Source organism: Caenorhabditis remanei, chromosome III, assembly GCF_010183535.1.
Source record: "Caenorhabditis remanei strain PX506 chromosome III, whole genome shotgun sequence".
NCBI lineage: Eukaryota > Metazoa > Nematoda > Chromadorea > Rhabditida > Rhabditidae > Caenorhabditis > Caenorhabditis remanei.
In genome coordinates, this window is record NC_071330.1 from 4885538 (window position 1) to 4899265 (window position 13728).

The 13728-nt window shown below is 39.3% G+C and overlaps 1 protein-coding gene across 1 annotated transcript; it reads right to left on the minus strand.

Moving 5' to 3' along the window:
* Window positions 1-10640: 10640 nt before the first annotated feature.
* GCK72_009118 (uncharacterized protein) lies at window positions 10641-13214 on the minus strand (the record flags this gene model as incomplete). Its single annotated transcript, XM_053727222.1, has 4 exons — window positions 10641-10978; window positions 11593-11727; window positions 11782-11866; window positions 13113-13214. The coding sequence occupies 4 exons, from the start codon at window positions 13212-13214 to the stop codon at window positions 10641-10643; spliced, it is 660 nt and encodes a 219-aa protein (XP_053586799.1).
* Window positions 13215-13728: the final 514 nt, after the last annotated feature.

A 13728-nucleotide genomic window follows, 5' to 3' on the forward strand; every position in this document is an offset into this window, starting at 1 on the left:
ATTGTGCTCAATTCATATTCGCTCATTTCCATATCAAGTCTCTTTCTCGATATTTTCTCTACTCGGATTGTCTTTTTTCTTTCTTTCCCTACATTTCCCGAAGATTAGTTCCCTGGTTTTTCATTCTGTAACCCATCTCCAATACCAAATTTCTTTTTATTTCTGTTTTCTCTTTCTATCACCTTTTTTATTTATACGAATTGCCGTACGCATTCATAATCACTTGTTTTGTTAACGTTTTTTCTTGGTGTTGTTATTTAAATTTCTATACCCCCTTCCCCCTTCCGTCAATCCACTTCCCTCCATTAGTAATCAGCATTTCTGATTCTTTTCCTCTTCTCCCATTCGTTCTACCAATTGTTTGGAGTATTTATGATATGAATAAAGGCATCTGCGGTTGCCTGATTCTATCGAGGTGGCGGAGGCGTGGCTTCTGACAGACGGAGAAGACAACAGAGCAACTCAAAAAGTGTGCGTCTTCCTCGTCTCCGTCGTCGTCGTCGTCGTCCCCGCCGAAACGAGCCACATTAGAATGGGGCACCTGTATGGGGGTGCTTCGGCGTAATGAGGCGCGGAGAGCACGCTGATTGTGGAGACGGCAGAGTGCGGAGATGCGGAGTGAGTGAGTGGTGTGTGGAGACACCAGAAGAAGACGAGGGGTAATACAATAAAATAGGATAGATGGTATGGGGCACGCAAACGGGAGGGGGGCCCTCTTCTGAAGCCACCACCACCACACTTTCGTATTCTTTTCCATGAGATGCACCTTCCATTTCTCTATTTCCTGGATATACTCATTTTTCTGAAAATTCTCGATTTCTAGGCCAATTTTAAGTGGTGGTGGCCTAGAAAAATGGAGAGTTAGGCCATCCGTTTCTTGGGATGGCCTAGAAATCCAAATGGGGAAAGTTAGGTCATTAAAAAGGTTGGTGGACTAGTTTTCCAAATTCTGGGATTCTAGGGCATCAGTGAAGTAGTTAGGCCACCGATTCAAGAAATCTAGACCTCCTTGGTGGCCTAGAATTCCGAAATTGTGAAAACTAGTCCCCCAAAGCTAGTTTCTCAGAAATTATTAATCTCTGTCATTATTTTGAGCATAAATTGGCTCCAAAGGGACTAGTTTTCACAATCTCCTGGATTTCTAGGCCACAAGAAATTTGAGGGACTAGTTTTCCGAAAATTGGTTTTCTAGGCCACCATTTTGAGATCAAACTGAGGGACTACAGTGCGCGTCATAAAGATAGCCCCCCTTCCGATTATGTCGGTTCTGGCTCATCCGTAAGTTTTCATGAAAAATGGGTAACAGCATTCGATTCCTCGTGCGAAATAACCCCTGGGCGCAAAGTTTCATGAATCTCCTACAAAAACTACGGGTACACCTTCAAAAACTTGAAAAATAGGCCGCGTCATAAAGATAGCCCCCCTTGAGAATTTTCAATTTCTCCATGATTTTTTTCCGTTTTTTCACTTAAAAACGTTTTCAATCGATAAAATTCGCATTTTTATCAGCGTTATCTTATTTTTCTCCATATTTTTACAGCAAAAATTCTACTTTGAAGAGCCAGTTTATGCTAAAAAGTCCAAAAATCGGGATTTTTGAGGAAAACGATCGTAATTCGCATTTCAAATAGAGGGAGCAATATTTTTGCACGATATTTTACTTTTTTCGGTACTTGTCTGATAATTTTATTTTACTTTTGGCTGAAAAAAGCGGCTTTGAATGCTCAGAGGCCATCCCAATGTGAAGTAAATTCACTTAGGAAGATGGTTTTGAGCTTCTTCAAGTTGAAGAACGTCTGAGAATCTGTTTTTGAAGTGAAATCTTTTTGAGAATGGTTTAAATAAACTTTTGTTATGTAACTAAGACGTTTCTAAAAGACCTTACCAGGTTACAGATAAGTACTAGCAGTAGAAATCATGGTCAAGTTATTTTCACAAAGGAATATTGTGTTCTCGAACCAATAGTAAGTTTAAGAGATTTAAAATTATTCGAAATGAGTGAAAAAACCTTCAAACAAAAACAATGTTCGTAGTTTCTTTTCAAAAAGTTGTCTACTCATCGTTTAACTCACGATATCCAGTGTTTTACTAGTGAACAAAGATTTGGGACACTAGATCATGATTTGAAAGACTCCTTGTTACTAATTGGTCGAAGTAGTTCAGCTATGTCTTGGTAATAAAATGAAACTTGATTCTACTATTTCTTTCAAAAACTATACCATAAAAACAGATTCTCAGACGTTCTTCATCTTGAAGAAGCTCAAAACCATCTTCCTGAGTGAATTTACTTCACATTGGGATGGCCTCTGAGCATTCAGAGCCGCTTTTTTCAGCCAAAAGTAAAATAAAATTATCAGACAAGTACCGAAAAAAGTAAAATATCGTGCAAAAATATTGCTCCCTCTATTTGAAATGCGAATTACGATCGTTTTCCTCAAAAATCCCGATTTTTGCACTTTTTAGCATAACCTGGCTCTTCAAAGTAGAATTTTTGCTGTAAAAGAGTGGAAAAAAATAAGATAACGCTGATAAAAATGCGAATTTTATCGATTGAAAACGTTTTTTAGTGAAAAAAACGGAAAAAATCATGGAGAAATTGAAAATTCTCAAGGGGGGCTATCTTTATGACGCGGCCTATTTTTCAAGTTTTTGAAGGTGTACCCGTAGTTTTTGTAGGAGATTCATGAAACTTTGCGCCCAGGGGTTATTTCGCACGAGGAATCGAATGCTGTTACCCATTTTTCATGAAAACTTACGGATGAGCCAGAACCGACATAATCGGAAGGGGGGCTATCTTTATGACGCGCACTGTAGTTTTCACAATATTTGGAATTCAAGGCCACCAAGTGTCAATTTCAAAAATGAAACTTTTAGCACCAAAAATGATGGCCTAACTTTTCAATTTTTTGGATTTCTAGGCCATCACTTCTGTACTCAGATTCTTGTTTTCAATCCCCCGGAAATTGGAGAAAAATAAATGGAAAAAAAGAATTTTCTTTGATTATAGGGTGTGACGGTTTCCATCGCAACACACCTCTTTCCGATTTCTTTTTTTTTGGATTCAGAAGAAAAAGAAGTGAAAACCTCTCATTTTCTTTCCCTTTTCCTTTGTTTCGTAACGAAGTCACCTTATAATTTTAGTGAATCAAAAAATTCCGAGTTCCATATTTTTGTGAAAATTTCAAGTTTCAAGATTTTTCATTGTGATATTCGGATTCAACTCTTCGAGACGCTTCGAAAGAGTATAAACATGCCCTGCTTTTGAGCGATTTCAGTTTTCCGGGTCCCGCCACGAGATTACTGTAGCTGTTTTCGTGGCGGGACCCGACAAACTCAAATTGCTCCGAACCTACGCATGATCATACTCATTCGAAGCGTCTTGACGAGCTGAACTCGAATATGACAACCAAAACTTATCAAAACTGCATTTCAGAGAATAAATCGATCAAAAACAGGAAATTAGAAAATTCAATGCGAAAATTTCATTTTCTGATGTTAAAGCTTATCCAGATGTTTAGAATCGGTATAACCATGTCTCTAATCCTAGCGATTTGTGTTTTTAGTATCATCGCTTTGAGACTACTGTAGCTGTTTTCGTGGCGGGACCCAAAAAACTGAAGTCGCTCCGAACTTCAGTTTTTTTTTTTTTTTTTCTTATACTCATTCGAAGCGTCTAGATAAACTAAATTGCAAAATTGCGAAGAAAACGCTGGAAAACGTGACTTTTTCAGATTAGATCCTGTTTTCTTATCCGAAGGGTTTTTCTCAGTAACCTGGTAAAAACTTCGTTTAAATTTAAAAAGCTCTTTCTTTTCAAATTTTCTTCTATCAAATCTGAGTGATGTGTCTTATAAACACGAAAACTAATTGTCATCGACACCTCGTAACATGGTGCATCTACCCAAATACCTGCGCCTCCCAAGTTCTCACACAGTTTTTCACAATTTCGGTGGAGCGCGGTTATAAAACTCGTGTTTTTCAAATACTCCCAGACATGAGTTCATAAAACAAGTGGCCTAGAAACCCAAAGCATCAAAAACTAGTCCATATGGTGCATCGGCCCCAAACATAGTGCATCGGTCAAAAAAAAGGTCAAAATTCAGCTTTGGAAAACACTATTTTCCTCAAATCGGGTGGCCAAGAAAACGCAAAAAACGAAAGCTAGTCTATATGGTGCATCGATCCTCTATGATGGTGCATTACCCGAAAAAACTTCTGAAAATCAATCGATAATTTTGCCGAACCGTTTCCTATCCAGACCCCCCAAACCAGTAATCCGTCAACCCCTCACCTCTACAAATTGAACGTACATATCCAGATTCGGAGACCCCTTTTCTCTCTTTGTACTTAACTACCCGTCCCCCCCCCAGTCTAACACGAAATGTGGTGTCCGACCTTGTTTTTCAACGCCATTAGGCGTCTCTAACCGACTTTCTGGCGCCACCTCTGTTTCCAATTACAAGGTGTCGGTTGGATTGGGGAAGGGGGGAGGAGGACATGGGTCTCGAAGTGGACACAAGTTGGGAGAAAAAGTGGTTACGGTAGAAAGAAAGAGGATGCTTATGAAAGTTCTGTTGGGGAACTGTAGAATGTCATCTTATTGAGTTTTTCAGATCTTCCCTTAAGAGATTACTGTAGCTGGTTTCGTTTCGGGACTTAAAAAATTGATCATGCTACGATAAAACAGGTAAATTATTATTTCTTGTTTTGAAGAAGATGTTCCCCGCAGTGCTCTGTATTCAGTAACTATAGTAAGGTTAAGATACTTGGAAAGAAACTGATTATCTGAAAAGTTTTGAGCAATTTGAGTCTCACGAGATGATTACTATTCAAGCTGCAGTAATTTCAGTAATTTAATGGTGTTCTAAAAACTCATTGTTTTTCGATTTTAGGCAATCACTGTTTTGTTGACTCATTAAAAAGTCCAGCTTTAAAATCTAGATCCAGCTCATTTGAGAATTCGAGTACAATCATGACTAGGTTTGGAACGATTTCAGTTTTTTTGGGGAGCCGCCAAAAAAACAGCTACATTATTTTTGTTACGCGAACCAGGAAACTCAAATTGCTCTAAATCTAAGCATTGTTATACTTATTCAAAACGTCTCAACCAGTTGAATCAGAATATCCAGATATCCTTGAAAACTGCTCTTTGGTACAGTACCTTTCAAAAAGTTTATCAACTTTGGCTGTTTTCAGTGGAAAATGGCTAAGTTTGACAGTGTATTTCGGTATCACCTGATTGTCTGGTAAGCTTAATTTTGTATGGAATGGACAGAGCAAAAATAGCACATAATTGTTATAGTTGATCATTTTTTGTAGGAACAGTACTGTGAAAGTTACAGGTTGTCAAGTGAAAACCTTCAAATTTAGTCGATTTCGGGAAGAACAGTTTTGATTACCTGTAACTTTTATGGTAGTGTCCGTACAAAAAAGTTGTCAACTACAAAAATGATGTGCTATTTTTGCTCTATCCAACCCATACAAAATTGAGTTTATCGGACCATCGGGTGACACTGAAATATACTGTCAAAGTTGGTAATTTTCCACTGAAAACATCTTCGGTATGTCAGTTTCCCGTGGACACTAGATTTTGACGACTTTGAGTTGAATTAAAAATGATAATTACATATTTGAAGAAATTCTGAAATTTTTAAGTTACACCAAGATTATATTTGTCCGAAATATAATCTTGACTCACTAAGTTTACTGTGAGTACATATGAAAGGTGTTTTATAAATACTGCTTACATTAGAGCGCCATTACTGGTCCCTCCGTTATCACTATTCCACTTCGAGATGTTCTACTCATCCCTCCCATCCAAACAACAACTTCTTTTTTACCACTTTTTCCAACAAGAAAAGACTACAAAACTGTCTGTTTCTCTCGTCCACTCTCTCATCTCCACACACTATTTCGTCTCTCTACATTTCGAAATGCTCGTAATGTGCGTGCCTAATGGGATGCGACTTACACCGTGTTTTCTCCCATTCCTTTCATCTCTCCACTCTCTTCAAGTACCCCGATATTTCCATTGACTCCGCCCACCTGGGTTTTCGGAATGGGATTTTCGGAAACGAAGAGGAAAAAGAAGGGAGGGGTACGGTAGGTTTTGAAGAGAAAAGAAAATGAGACATTTTATTGGAAAAACGAGAAGAAGGAGATGGTGGAGTGGGAACTGGGAGAAAAAATATCTGGGTCAACAAGTGAGTCAGAATCAGAAAAAAATCAAAATTTTTTTGGATCGATGCACCATATGGACTAGTTTTTGATGTTTTGGGTTTCTAGGCCACCACATTCGGGAAAATTAGTTTTTTTTCAGTTTTTTAAAGCTCAACACTGTAAAAGTGCAAATTTTTGGTTTTTTGAATTTTTTTCAAACGATGCACCATGTTAGGGGCCGATGCTCCATATTGATTACTTCTGAGTTTTTTTTGATTTTCTAGCTCCCGAACTTTTGAAAAATCTTTTAATTTTTGCAAAACCTATTGAAAGAAAACTGTTTTTATACCTTTGGCTGTTATATTCAATCAAAAACAATGTCGTTTTCGAAACGGTTTCAATTCTCCGCATTTTCATTGTCAAATTCGGATTCAACTCGTCGAGACGCTTCGAATGAGTATAATCATGCCTATATTTTGAACGATTTCAGTTTTTCGGGTCGCGCCACGAGATTACTGTAGCTGTTTTCGTGGCGGGACCCGAAAAACTCAGATTGCACCAAATCTAGGCGTGATTATACTTATTCGAACCGTCTTGACAAGGTGAATTTGAATGGAACTTTTGAAATTCGGAAAATTTAATTACTTTTTAAGAAATCTCAAATTTTCCGTTTTCTGAATCAATTTTCTCACTGGAATCGGGTTTATTTTTTGAATCCGGAAAAATAATTGTTAAATTTGATGCCAACCTGTCAAGACAAGTTGCAAATAGCTCTAGTCAGCGCAATTAACAATTATCGGGTCTCACCACGAAATTACTGTAGCCATTTTAGTGGCGGGACCCAAAAAATCTGAAATTTTTCAGAATATAGGCATGGTTATATTCATTCGAACCGTCTTGTCACCGTGATTCAGAATCTGTGAACAAAACTCAGAAATGACAACATCCTGATGAGTTAGGACGGAAAAACTGACTTGACACGCTTTTTTTGTTGAAAATTAAAAAAACTTTTTTTCCAAATTCTGAAATTGTGAAACCCCCCTTCTCACAATGATTCAAGAATCAGCAGAGATTCCAATCCCCTCCCTCCTGGCTTCCGATTTTCGAAATTTGCGCATAATGTTGAGGAGGAGAAGGAGGAGATGCCCATAAATGTGATGCCCATTTTCTTGCCTTTCCTCCTTCTGCTGATCACATAAAACTGTCAGGAGAATAGAGAAGAAGAATTCCTAGTTTATTCAGTGAGATGTGTATTCAGAAGGCAATGAAAATGTAGGAGAAGAGGAAGACGTCACGTCTTCTTCTCGGTGAAGCCCCTGAGAAGAAGGTCGTGAGGAAAACAGACACTGGGGAGACATAAGGGGGAGGGGTTCAGATTTATTTAGAGATATATTCAGATAAGGGGGGGGGGGTACGGTAGAAGAGGGGAGAGAGGGGTACTGTAACTCATGGGGACAATAAAGATAGGGTTACTGTAGCGTCCTATGATCTAACAGTATAATTTTTTGACCGATGCACCATCTTTGAGGGTCGATGCACCATATAGACTAGTTTTTTTTCGGTTTATGAGTTTTCTAGGTCACCCGATTTGGGGAAATTAGTCTTCTCTAGTTTTTCAAAGCTGAATACCGTAAAAGTATAAATTTTCGGTTTTTTTTGAAAAAAATTTTATACCGATGCACCATCTAAGGGGATCGATGCACTTTATGGACTAACTTTCGGTTTTTGAGTTTTCTAGGCCACCCGATTTGATGAAAATAGTATTTTCTCGAAGGTGAATCTGCAAAATAGAATTTTTTAAATTTTTTTGGGACCGATGCTCCATATTTTGGGTTTTCTTGATTTTTTTTTTCACTTCGCATGACCTAAGTTTCATTAAAACTCGGCCACCATAGAGAATTTAAATTATCACGGACTCAATTGGATTACTGTAGTTTTCAATACGTGGCCTAACTTTTTCCATTCTCAAAACCTAGGCCACAAGTTTAGATAAGGGTTACTGTACTTTTCAAATGCGACCAAACTTTCTTAAGATTTCAAAAGCTAGGTCACCGGTTCTTGTCCTAACTTTCCAAAGACTTGAAAAACTCGGTCCTTTGTTTTGCGGACATCCGGAAATCTGGATATTCGGACAGACAGACAGAGGAGAGAAAGCGTGGGTTACTGTAGTGACCTAACTTTGTGTTTTTGGAGAAAGCTAGGCCATCGGGAAGGAAAAAACACGACTGTAAGACATTTGGACATCCGGACACACAGACAGACATTTGGATAGACAGTGTTTTGAAAAAAGTCGAATCGATTGTTCCTTCGTAAATCGGCACGAAGTCCCGTAAATCTACACTATACTCCCGTAAATTCCCACAGTTTATCGGTTCACCTGTCTGGCGCACCTCCGACGCGTTCCAGTGCAATTTTCCATTGTTTGTAGACATCCGGATATCCGGACACACAGCCATCTCTCTCCTGTTGTCTCCCCCCATTTTCTTTCTCATTTTCTACAAATCCCATATGCATTTCCATTTCCGTGTGTAAGACACAAAGAGGGACACCCCCTGTCTCTCTCTCCAAAATATTCATATCTTTCCGTTTCCCCCTCTCATTCTCTTATTCTTCTTTTTGTTCCCTTCCTGGAGGCTTAGGATAGAGGGGTACTGTAGTTAGAGGGGGAATATTGGGGGGTAGCTACAGTACCCCCACCCCCTCGGGATTACTGTAGATGTGAATGTTGCAACTCTTTGTCAAGTACCTACCGTAATCCGTCGCGTCGACTATTGTTACACTCACGCTCATCCTACCTGCAAACCAACCTGAAGAGAAGAGAGTGTCATCTTTTTTTTTTGAAAAATAGAAACCTTTGATCTACGCCGAAAAGAATCAATTGTTAAACTGGATTCTGAGAGGATCTCAGTGGGTTACGGTATCTCAAAGATGTTCATATTTTTCAAATTAAAAAAAAGAAAAATTAGCAAGCTTTAAGATTGTGACACAGATTCCAAAGTTGTCCAATTATTATTTTTTTATACGCATATTGTAGATCAAATCCAGGGCTTTATTTTTGTAGTCAAAAACGTTTTTGTGCGGCTCCTCCCTGGTTAGTTACAGCTTGTCGTAGCTCAAAATGCTCCTTCGAGCCTTCACTTGGTAGCGCCGCCCGGTTGACTGTAGCTCTGCAGGGAGGACCGGTATAAAAAAGTTATCAACTACAAAAAAGAAGATCTAGGTTTGATCTACATATTAATATAAAATTCTTTAAATTCTGTTCAAGTGGGAGATCGTGGCATCCTCTCAAATTTGGCTAATTTCCTTCAAAATTGTAAAAAACTAAAATTTTTTTCGATGGCTAAATCTGATTTTTCTATGCACATGTTTTTGAATAAGATAGGTATTTGGTATTGTTAACATCAGGAATTTCAAATTCGTAATTATAATTTCAAAAAATTGCTCTGGAAAAAAGTTATGACTCATTGAAATGCAATAGCCGGAACGGAATGACTCAATTTCAAGCTTCCCTGAGAAACCAAATGAAGAAAGTCACTGAACAAATATTGTTTATATTTGATCTACAGTAAGAAGCGTAGATCAAGAATAGCGTTTTTTTTCGTAAGAAGACCCTTTTTTCAAATCTTACTGTACTTTCCATTCAAGACCCTGAAAATAAAAATGCTTAAATTTCAGATTTTTCAGATTCAAAAAATTCATTTTTTTCAGAAAAAAAAAACAGTAAAAATACACAAAAATGGATGGGGGAAAGAGAATGGAGACTAGAAACCACACATACAAAAAAATAATTCAAAAAGAAAAAATTCTAGAGAGAGGACAGAGGAGGGAAAATGGAACCGTGTAGTCTCACAGGACATGTGTTTCGAAACAATTGATTGGGGAAGTAGAGTATGGATTTTAATGAAAAAAGAAGAAAAAATGAAAAAAAAGGGGGGATTCAGAATCCGATGAGACACCCGTAACGGGTAAGAAGATGGAGGGAGGGGGCGGAGCCAAACGATGCTCCGTTATGGAAAAAGAATGATTAGAAGAGGTGGGAAGAGAATCAGTTCATAACAGGAACAAAATCGATTGGAAAAAGTAAAAAAATTCTAGACAAAAGGAGTGGAGAGATACGGGAGAGGCACTATTAGAGGTGGAGGTATTATGAGAAAGGGGCGGAGCTAAAATTTTGGGTCTCGAGTGGAAAAGGGGAGAGTTAGGGTTAAGGAGGAGGTCAGGATTCAAAATTTTCAGAAAAATCATTTAGGCTTAGGCTTAAGTCATGTCTTAGGCTTAGGCTTAAAATTTCAGAAAAATCAATCGATAAAATCGGATTGATCTACTTAGGTTTAGGCTTAAGGCATTCCTTAGGCTTAGGCTTGAAAGTTCTGAAATGTTTTTCCAAAAATCAATCGATAATCTTTTTTGCTGTTTTTGATCTACCTCATTTGAGCTCATCTCCCCTCCTCTTCCTCCCCGGAAAACCCAAAATTTCAGCTTCACGGCGGACACAACGGATACTGATATGGATTATGTCCCTGTGGCCAGTGTGCCATCTGCCATTTCTTCTCATCATCCACATCCATACCCATTCCTTTCGGCGGATTCGCTGGCAGCAGTGGCGTGTGTTCCGTGTGATCGTCGACCCTCTGCTTCTCCTTCTTCGCCTTCATTCGACGGTTTTGAAACCAGATTTTGATTTGACGATCTGTTAGTTGAGTCTGGAGGCGGAGCTCTTCTCGCTGCTTTTTTGACACGTACGAGGACTGTTGGAATTTGGCTTCGAGCACTGACGTCTGGTATCGTTGATATGTTTGACGACCTTTTTTCGAGGAGGCTGAAATTGAGATGGGATTGGAATGGGGAGCAGATTTTTTGTCTTTTTGTAACCTAGAACCGTGTAGATTTACGCAATATTGTGCCGATTTACGCAATATTGTGTGGATTTACGGGAACCCGGGGTGAATTTACAAGAGATCGTGTCGGTTTACTTAAAGCTATTTTAAAGAATCAAATGGAGACTCGTGTGGATTTACGAAAGGCGATGTAGATTTACGCGATAATGTGTGAATTTACGGAAGCCTTGGGTAATTTTAAGTGTTCTTAGTGTGGTTTTACGGGAGCCCAGTGTGAATTTACGAGAGATATTCCGGTTTACGTGAAGGTGTGTAGATTTACGAGAATCTAGTGTCGATTTACGTAGGCTTTTGTCGAAATAATGGAGTCTGTGTGAATTTACGGAGCTTAGTGTCGTTTTACGAAGGAACGATCGATTCAATGTCTGTCTGTTAGGGTGTCCGGATGTCCGCAAATTGGAAAATCTCAGTGTCCATCTGTATGCCTCAAAGTCCCGATGTCCCCTTTTTTCAATTATCGTTTTTCATTTGACCCCGCCCCCTTCCCTCCACAAATTTCAAAAAAAAGAAGAGTAAAACTGACCGAACAACTCACCATAGTTGGGCCACGATGGATTCGGATAGCACTGTGGCCAACCAGGGAAAGCTGCCGCCGCCGGTCCGAGTGGTTGTCCAAAGTAGCTGTAATTCTGTGGCCATCCGGCGTAACTCTGCATGTAGGCGGCTGAAACTGAAAGAATATGAGAATACGTTTCAGACAAAGGGGGCGGAGTCAACTAACTACCTGGGTAGAGACTCGCTTCGGCTGATGGGGTGGATGATGTCTCTGGATCCTCTTTTCCGACGCCTTGCGTCATTGCGGCTAGTCTCTGAAAACAACAATTTTTGGATTTTGGAGGAAATTATAGAATTTTGATAATTTATCAGGTTTCTCAGTTCTTTCAGCAGTTGGCTCTGATACAAATATGACAACAATTAACACAGTTTCTCACAATAAATAGAGTTTATTGCAAGAATTAGAATAAGAGAGCGTAAAACTTACAAAACAAAAGTCAAAACACCAAAGCTAAAACTAGAACTAAACTCTGAAAGCCAACCGACTTCAGAAAACTACTTGTTGCCACGTGGAGTATACGTGTCCACGTGAACTGACGCGCTGAGGTTACGGTAGGCGCGTGAGGCTTTGGCGGAGTGTCGTTGCGTATTCATTGTGAGGACTCGGATAACTACAGGGTTATGAGGGTTCCTCGCCACCGGCAACTCAGCATGTGTCTGGGTGTCTGTGTGTCCGGATGTCCGAAATTTCTGGATTTTTGGAATAATTTTAAAGGATTTCTGACTGTCCATGCGCAAAGATGTCCGGATGTCCAGAACATGCTTAAAACTTAAAACTGTCTGTCTGTCGGTCTGTGTGTCCGGATGTCCGGATGTCCACACATTCCCGTTTTTCAAAAGTTTGAAGTTCTAGATGCCTCATCTGTGTGTCTGCTTTTCCGGATGTCCAGATTTCCAAAAATTCAAATTTTCGCTCGAAATTCATCTCTAATGCAAAATTTCCCAAAAAAAAAGTGTCTGTATGTATGTCCCGATGTCTGGATGTCCGCAAATTAAACTTTTTCCTTAAAAAAAACTAGTTTTTCCCATTTCTCACAACGTCAGTTTGTCCGGATGCCCACAATTTTCAAATTTTTAATTTGAAACGGTCTGTCTGTGTGTCGGGATGTCGGGATGTCCACAAACTACTAAAATTCGAGTTTTTGCTTCCAAAGTGGCCGCTCGATGTCTGTCTGTGCGTCCAGATGTCCGGATGTCCATATTTTCAAAACTCGAAAAGTCTGTCTGTTCCTCCAAATGTCCGGATGTCCGCGAATGCAACAATTTTTTAAAACATTTGCATTAAAAATTCCGATTTTTTAAAAACGAATTATCAGGATTTCTGTCTGTCCATGCGCAAAGATGTCCGGATGTCCAGATTCTCAAAACTTATAACTGTCTGTATGTCTGTCTGTTTATCCGGATGTCCCAACTATTCCGAATGTCTGTCTGTGTGTCTGTTAGTCCCTTTTTTCATCCAAAAATCTCCCATTTCCGGTAATTTTCGGTTCCAAAACTCACCGACAGATGATCATTGGCATCTGGTTGTGAAGACGTCGTCGATGTGGCCGCCGACGAAGCCGTCGACGAGCCAAAGTCGAATGCACTCGTCGCTGTGTTCATATTCCTACCGTAATCCAAAGTGGGCGGAGCCTATTTTCGACCAATTGGTGGAGGAGACGAAGAGAGAGAGATCTAGAAGATGGAGAGAGTTGAGAGAGGAAAAGAAAAAAGGCTTTTGGGTTTAGAAGAAGAAAGAAAGAAAGAAAGAGAAGGAGTCGTCACAAATTATAAAAATAATGGGGGTTATGGAAATTGGAGTGGAGCAAGAAGGAAAAGAAGAAGTCAGTGTAAAAATTGGAGAAGAAAAAGGGAAAAAGGGCGCCAAAGTGACTGGATAGCCGGAAGAGAAGAGAATTGAGAAGGGGTCTGGTGGTGTAGGAATAGAAGAAGAAGAAGGTCATTTTATAATTTGGAGGTGAAATTTAGTGAAGGGAAAGGAAAACGAACATCTTCTTGTTGCTAAGGATAATTTGGGGAAGAGATGAGAATCTGGGGAAGAGGAAAGACTGAAATTTGGGGAAGATCTGGAATAGAATAATTGGTGAGAAAAATACGTGAAGGAAGAATTCTGGAA